Source organism: Diplotaxodon limnothrissa, linkage group LG16 (assembly GCF_057381915.1).
Source record: "Diplotaxodon limnothrissa isolate DT_005_m linkage group LG16, D_limnothrissa_male_GT1.1, whole genome shotgun sequence".
NCBI lineage: Eukaryota > Metazoa > Chordata > Actinopteri > Cichliformes > Cichlidae > Diplotaxodon > Diplotaxodon limnothrissa.
The window spans coordinates 37,494,949-37,503,091 of record NC_140611.1 but is presented as its reverse complement, the minus strand read 5'-3'; the positions used below and the strand labels follow the sequence as shown (position 1 = coordinate 37,503,091).

General features: G+C 41.2%; 1 protein-coding gene across 1 annotated transcript in view; it reads right to left on the bottom strand.

Moving 5' to 3' along the window:
* Positions 1-1,414: 1,414 nt before the first annotated feature.
* ube2f (ubiquitin-conjugating enzyme E2F (putative)) overlaps positions 1,415-8,143 on the bottom strand; it is a 53,306-nt gene continuing 46,577 nt past the window's right edge. The window contains exon 10 of the mRNA XM_085374063.1: positions 1,415-3,696. Within this exon, the coding sequence (XP_085230189.1) occupies positions 3,646-3,696 (51 nt within the window). The 3' untranslated portion in view covers positions 1,415-3,645. The remainder of the gene's footprint in view (positions 3,697-8,143) is intronic.

Sequence of the window (8,143 nt, the reverse complement as noted above, 5' to 3'; positions counted from 1 at the left end):
GTTTCATTTATATACTCTTTAATATATCTTAAAAAATGGATATACAATCTGAGAAAGAAAATGTCGAGGATCTGAAGAAGAACAGATTGTTAATCTCGTTCCTCTGGCCCTGGAGTTTAACTGAAGCGAAGACATTTCCAGAGAAACATCCGAAGAAGAGGAGAAAACAAAACAAATTACCTCCAACAACACAAACTGCCAAACTAAAGGACACCGATAACAAGATCTCCAACAGCAAGCAAAAGTATTATTAAGGCCAAGAAAAAGCACTGAGTGTTGGGCTGAGGCAAAAACTACCGAGACAATTTGTTGCCAATTAATGAAGCGTGGTGTAGCCAGATCTGGGACTGCTGTCACTCTGTTTTTAAAGTCCTGGGTCTTTTATTTTGGCAGAGTCGGGTGCTTTGTGTTGTTGTGTTTGCTAAGAAAATAAAAATGATCTGAGCTGATGAATCCAGATTTTAAAAAAGAAAGAGGAAACCAGAGCATGCTAACAAGTCACATCGTCTCCACAAGTCACACTGTAACTGCCCACACACACACAGACACTCCAGGAGCACAAACTGTCATTTTTGTTAATCTTACACGCACACTTCCTACACAAAAATTCAATCTTCTGCCTCTACATTTCCACATCCTCGGTAGACTGCAACACTCGCACACAGACGTTTTCCTCATGCAGACGTGAAAACAAAGCTGAACAGGTGAAAACAGGCGATACTTACAGACTCAAACCGGAGGCACAGCAATAGCCAGGGCCGGGCAAACGACACACGCTCACACACACACACACACATAAAAACACAATCACTAGCCAAAACCCACAGCAGCAGAGGTTCATGGAGACATTATCTAGTTAGTCCAGAATTCCTAGCGGCCATCCCACAAAGCATAATCTGCTCTAGTCAACCGAGAGGCGCAAATATAGTTTAACTAGTTAACTAGCACTCGAGGTAGCAATTTAATCCAGTGTCAAACATGTCAACTGCCTCAAGAGTGTTTCCCACCAAATCTGTGCAGTTTTTTTAACCTCCCCTTTTCCCCAGTGTTTGACTGTGACCGAGCCTGCAGAGCTCCACACATTTATTAGACCCCCCCATCCCCCCACCCCCAGGGTAAGGTTTACCCCACTGCTGCCCTAAATCAAAAGTATTAGTAATGACCAAAATCATTGTTTATGTTTCTGTAATGCTTAATCCTGCAGTACACACAAGCTCTTAATCAAAATTGGATTTTTAAATGGTAAAATATAGTTATTGTTATGATCCCTGACATTTTAAATTTCCTGTTTCACAAAAACGCTGAAAAAGTAAATCACAATTATTAGCAATTATTGTTATTATTTTTATTAAGATGCCAAATTACATGTTAACTTGCATTACTGAATAGAAAAATTCGTTTTAGTTGTTGAATGTGATGTCTCAGAGAAGTGCTGCAGATCAAATTCACCTATAAAAATGTAAAATCGGTTTGTTTTTGCATAAACAAAGAAAAAAAAACATATTTTTGACAGAATTCTCAAATATTTGTGATTCCTGTTTTTATGACAGGCGTTCCAATGGCTTTGTTAAGTACTGCACTTTCATAGATTTCATAGATGTCCAGAATGACGCCTTCCTGCAGTCTCTAACAGATCTGAAGCCACTTACATTAGCTAGCTAGTAATCCTGCTAGCATGTCATCTTGCCATCTGTTTTCATGCAATCTGGAAACCTGCCTTTTAAAGTAGCTGCTTGAACCAGCGTTCAAGTCTTCTGGGCTTCTGATGCACCCAGTGGAGATATATTTGGGCCAAGTTTTCATATTCTTTTGGCCAGTTATGACTTACACCTGCATGCAACTACAGCCTGCTCACCGATCAGTTGAACTCTGGCTACAAACAATAACAGCAGACTCTGCACGTCTGTATGCAGATATCATTTACAGAGTGGTCTTTATGAACCTCTGCTATTGTTTTCTCCACACACATTCAGATAGTGAAATCATACAGTCTGCTTACAAAGGGGGAGAGACTGAAATAGCGCCATTTTTAGAAAGATACAGTCAGCTCGGAAATCTCCCTAAGGGAGCAGAACGAGGGGGTTTGTGCAGATCAGTCAAAAACCTCAATATCAGTTTGGCTCAGCACTGAACAGTGACTATAAAGTAAAAAAAATGACTGAGTTTAAAAGTTGTAAGGCTTTCTTTGCACCTATTGATCTTCATTGGAGACATTTTCACACATGAACTCTGGAGAATGTCAGGACTGTCTGGTGGGATACGATACACTCTGCAGCTACCGGAGCAGGCAGGAGGGAGTGCTTGCTGTGAATTCACCTGACAGTCACCTGTTCTTTTCGCAGCTCACTTTAAAGATCATTGAAAGGTGGCTGCACGTCTCTCAATAATCTTTGGAACAGTTCGGAGCTGCAGTGCACGTGGTTGATGACAAAATGACTCAAGATCGTTCTTCAAGTGTTGCCTACGTACATCCAGGAGGTCATTTGGAGTCGTGTTTAAGGTTTCCTCCAACTTTTCTTTCTTTGACAGATTCTTTACCGTGTTTAGCACTTTGTTGCTTAGTGCTGTTATCAGACTCTTATGTCATCACTTCTTTAAAACCAGTCGTTGTTTCGCTTACATGAAGAGCCAGCATGCCAGAAGTTTTGACTGTACTGTTTTAACCTCTCCATCTGCAACACAGAACTTCACATGTGCGCTCACCTGTGCTGTGTGTGTGTGTGTGTGTGTGTGTGTGTGTGCGCGTGTGTGCGTAACAGAGACAGATGCAGTAAAAAAGACAAAGAAGTGAAGAGGGCAGTGGTGCAGAGACAAGAGATGAAGTTGAAAAATGAACAGTGCATTTGGCTGTTTTTGTGGCAGTATTTTATGTCACTGGAACTGAAAACACACAGCTGTGTCTGCGTGCATGTGTGTGTGTGTGTGTGTGTGTGTGTGTGTGTGTACACATGCAGAGAGAATGACATTAAAATGGGTCAGTGTGGTCATTCACATGCTGTCTAATGGGGCTGGGGGCTGCAGGCTTTCCAACTTCCAACCAATGTGTGTTTTTCCATGTGCTCACCTTTTACTGCAGGCTGTGACTGCGTGTGTGTGTGTGTGTGAACTCACATGCATTTTCACTTTAGTGACACAAACATGGCAGGCACTGGAACAGAGAACTGACAGTAACAGATAATCTTCCTCTTGAGTCATCAAATTTAAAAATAGCCAAGCGTGACTTGTTGTCTTCTTCAGTTAAACATCGCATCCAATTCCATCGCCACGTGGCTCGTGTCCGACGGGCTCGTCAGCGGGGTGGCGTCATTCGTGTGTCTTGCCACAACAGACAGACACTGTGGTCACTGTAACCCTCGGCCGATTAACTAAAGCGTTATTTTCTTGTGTATGTAAGTCCTCTCTTCAACGTGTGACTTTTTTTTTTTTTTTATTTCATTCCTGCGATGTGAAGTTTATTGCAATTGGGTGAACAGAAGAGGCGGGGCGTCGCCAGAGCTGTGGTGTCGAGAGGGAGGGGAGTGGTACGAGTCAAAGAGTCAGCTGCTGATTCACACATGTGGGAGGGGAGTTGGCCAAGAGAAGCAGAGGCAAGGTAGAGCAGTTTGGTTAGTTGGTGCAGGCTGCAGCGGGTCACCAATGCTTTTATCATCTGGCGTAATGCTTGATGTAATCTTGAACCTTATTCCGAAAGTCCTCCTGAGGACAGAGAAGGTAAAGAGAAGAAAAGAGTTAGATGGGAAAACTAGAAGTAAAAATGTTGCTGTGTTGCTTTTTCCCCATTTAAAACCAAAAATGGCAAAAAAACACAAACACTGATCTAACTGAAGATATTTTAATGTACTTTTTAGGTCGCTATGCTAGTTTTGGACATATTAGACGCTGTAAGGCACTTTTTCATTCCACATGTTAACTTCTTGCCAAATAATTGGAAGCAAAACAAACAAAACAAAAAGACAAACAAGTGTAAGAAGTATGCACGAGGACTAGGCTAATCTGAGGCGACACTACACAAATGTAGATCCAGAAAAATCAAGGGTCATTTGAATTTTACTACACTGAAAATATGCAAATGACCTTCGGCAGATTTGTCAATTAATTTCTTGATGTACAGTGATGGCACCCTGCTAAAAATGCAACATGTATAGGGGTACAGTATGATGCATAAACACTGTTAAACAAGCAACAACAACAAGATAAATAACAGCCACTGTTGCAAAACTAGAATATTAATTTCACCAAATATTACATCTCTTTTAACTGTACTATGCACAGTATCAGTCCTATGCAGATGTTACACTGCAAGTAAATGTACGTAAAATCTACAAGCACAAAAACCCAAAACAAAAAGACAAACGTTTAAATTCTTACGTCTGATAGTTTAAAAATGAAATTCTTCAAGTTTTTCTCACTCGGGGCACATCTAGTGCCCGAGACGTGGAGTGCTTGACATCTTGATAATAACGACGTCTGTATCGAGTCGACGTTCCTTGGCCATATCCCTTCTGGTCCTTAGTGTCTTCCTCTTTCCTTACCATGTGTCCCCCCCCCCCTACTCGATCATGCCCCTTCAGGTTATGCTTGACATCGTTCCACCCCCACCCACCATGCACGAGTCCTGTAAACGCCCCTCTGTCGTTACTTCGACTCATATCTCCTGGTGGCATCTGGTCCAACCAAGCTGTGTGTGACCTCCACTTTCCATCCTCTTTTTTCCCCTCCTCCGCTACCCGCTAGTTTTAGTCACGGTTTAAGTTTTCCATCCTTTAAAACCATTTGGCTTTTCTTGCCAACATCCTTTTCATCTTAACTTCTTTTTAATCCCATTATTCCTTTAAACACTGTTTCAATTCAATTTTATTCAGATAGCTTATACTTGCTTTACATTGTAGAGTAAAAACCTTATAATATTACAGAAAGATGTTTCAGCAAGCACTTTGTGACAGTCCAGAGACATTACAAGACTCACACACTCTCTCACACTCACACACACACTTTGAGGCTACAGGCTATTAATTTGAGCTGCAGCAGCTTTACTCTGTTGTGAAAAGGTTTCCTTTATTTGGTCTACACTAGAAAATGCAAGGTCAGGCTGTTAGCTACACACATTATAAATCATAGAAAGTGCTGTAACTGAGGTTGCTGCTCACACATAACAACAACACAGGGGACATTTTTTACTAGTATTAATGATGATGCAGGTATGACTCTGCACAGATTGCTAGCATTTCCCAAGTATGCGGACATGGGGTAGAAGTTAGGCCCCCCAAAAAGAGTTGAATCTGACTTAGGCCCTAAATAGCAGGTTAATCCTACTCTGTTTATTTAAATTTCTAATGAGAAACTATGTGCTACAGGCTCACATGGTCTTCTGCTGAATGTATTTTGAGTAAATGATCTTTTCCCCAAAGAACAGCACACAAATCATTCCAAACAGATGGATTTAATCCATCTGTGCTTTCAACTGGCCTTTTTTTTTTTTTTGCTATAAATATTTAGCTAGCTTATTTGTGACTAAATTAATATTTGTGCACCCTTGGTTCCTAAGCATCCTCGTCTGTCGACCCACTTCTTAATATACCTCTGCTTTTTTCTTTTTTTTTTTTTTTTTAAAACCCATCCACCACCACAGGGTCCTGCCCTTGTCACAGAGTCCCCCCCTCTTGTCCAACCTTTCACATAAATGTGCCGTGCATTGACAACAACGCCCTTATTTATGCGTCAGGTCGAGCGGCCTGTTGGTTACGCACACATTTCTCTGAGGTCGCTGGAGTACGAACAAGAAATGGAGAGCATGAGAAAATAAAGAGTAAATGGGAAAGAGAAAGAGAGAGTCTGTGCACAAACAGGGGAGACGGCATTAATGCTGAAAAGTTGCCAGCAACCATAAAAGAATTGATGACAGCGGTCTGAGAATTGGTCCATGGAGGGATGATGGATCAGCTATTCTCTGTTGAGAGATTACTCCCTTAAGACTTTAATTAATGCTAGAAGAGGAATGAGCGCAGTGTGCTGGAGTCTGGGTACCCAAACTGCTTGTTTCTAAGTGAACCTACTATTTTGGTTTATTATATTGATATATATAGAGAGAGAGATCAGACCGTACTGACTAACATACTCAGCCAGTCACACTGCTTGGCTTGTGACCTCAGCTTAAAAAAAGCAAAGAGAGCTACTGAGAATGGACAAGACTACAGTAAAAATGGTGAAACTGAAGACATACACCTAGTGATGCACAAATCAATGAGTCAGGGATCAGAATCATCCTTGATTGGTGAACATCTGTTCAGCCTCGTGTCTGTTTTGTATTTTGCATGAAACGTTGATGTTTTCTTGATTTTTTTTAGTTCTGGTTATTAGAAAAAAAACTGGCAAAACACACTGAGCCAAGAGGAAATCAAAATGGGCCAAATATATTTCAAAGCTGCTATTACAAAAGGTGTAACTTGAAGAATTACTGCACAATAATTATAAACAACTTTTTCTCTTCCATTAATTAAATTTGAACAGCTTGATCCAGGCTTCATCAAGTATACCTAATCAACTACTTGCTAAATGCAATTATTTAACCAGTCAGTCCCATTCAGCACATTGAGGCATGTAGACACAGTCAAGACAGCCTGGAGAAGTTAAAACCAAACAGCACCACAGACGTTGAAGGTGACATGGTTGTTGATGCCAAATGGGCTCATCTGAGTATTCCAGAAACTCCCGATCTGCTCGGACTTTCCCACACAACCATCACTGGTGTTTACAGAGAATGGTCTGAAAAAGGGAAAATATCCAGTTTGCGGCCGTTCACTGGTAGAGGTCAGAGGATAAGTGCTGGACTGTTTCAGGCTAATATGAAGGCAAGAGTAACTCAAAGTAGTACTCATTATAACTAAGGTGTACAACCTGGTGAGTGGAGGTCACAATGAACTCATAATGAGCTTTGTCCTGAAATATTGGTACATTGAGGCCATAAATGGGTGGACATGGTCAGTAACAGCACTCGGACGGGCTGTGGTGTTTAAATGTGGTGTTTAAGAGCAGCTCAGACTGCACAGGATGCCAAACCTCGAAGCAGATGGGCCACAACAGCAGAAGACCTCACTGGACAGCACTCTGGTCAGCTAAGAGCAGGAGCTTGGATGATGGGGCCAGAATTTGGTGTAAATAATATGAAAGCATCGTATTTTTCGGACCATAAGGCGCACCGGATTATAAGGCGCATTAAGCAAAACAAAGCAGTCAGAGAAGTCAAACTTTACTCAACTCATTCTTCTTGCTTCCTCCACTTCCGTACCATTGATTCATTAATGTTGAATTCTCTCACAGCTGCTCTATTTCCATGTTGTTGCAGTATATTAATGACTAACCTTCTATTGTGGATGGATTATCTCAGTTGTTCTCCTGACTGAAGTTTGGTCCGTTTACAGCATCCTGCCATGCGATTGCATTTGTCCCTGACCATTGGAAACCCTCAAGTTAACGAGTAGAAAAAAGTTAGCGTTCATCCTCCAGCTTCACTGTGTTTGTTATGCTAACATAGCTGTGTCGCTAGCCACCACGTAGCACATCATTATATACCAGCAATTCCAACTTCAGTAACCCTACAAACGTCACTGCTGTTTAGTTTTCTGTCTTCATTTATGTTGGAAGTGATAGCAGAGCTGTACGTTTGAATTTTTTAACAAATCTCTCAGTCAAAACATGCTATATCATGTTTAGCTAACTAGCGAGCTAACTTCCTGCTAACTTCTAACTCTGTTAAATTTAATAAATTCTGTTTTCATGGATGCCTGGATGTTAAACTTAATTGTTACACCTGGTAAAGCAGCAACGCTGATCATCTTATTAAAGATGAAAGAATTTAGACAGTTTTTAACTCTCAGTGATGCTGCAGTGTTCGTTTGACTTTGGGACCTGAAGTAACTGAATTTAGGACCCAGATTACTCCACGAGGCTCTTGACTACAGTAACCGTAATTCTCCGACAATCCATAAAGCGGTGCGGCTTCGTAGCTTACCAAAGTCGTACTAAAGCATTTTTTGACAGATTTTTGAGCGCCGTGTACCAAATAAAATCGGTTTGAGGTCTGTATCACAACCAGAATACATAAGGCGCACTGTCGATTTTTGAGAAAATTAAAGGATTTTCAGTG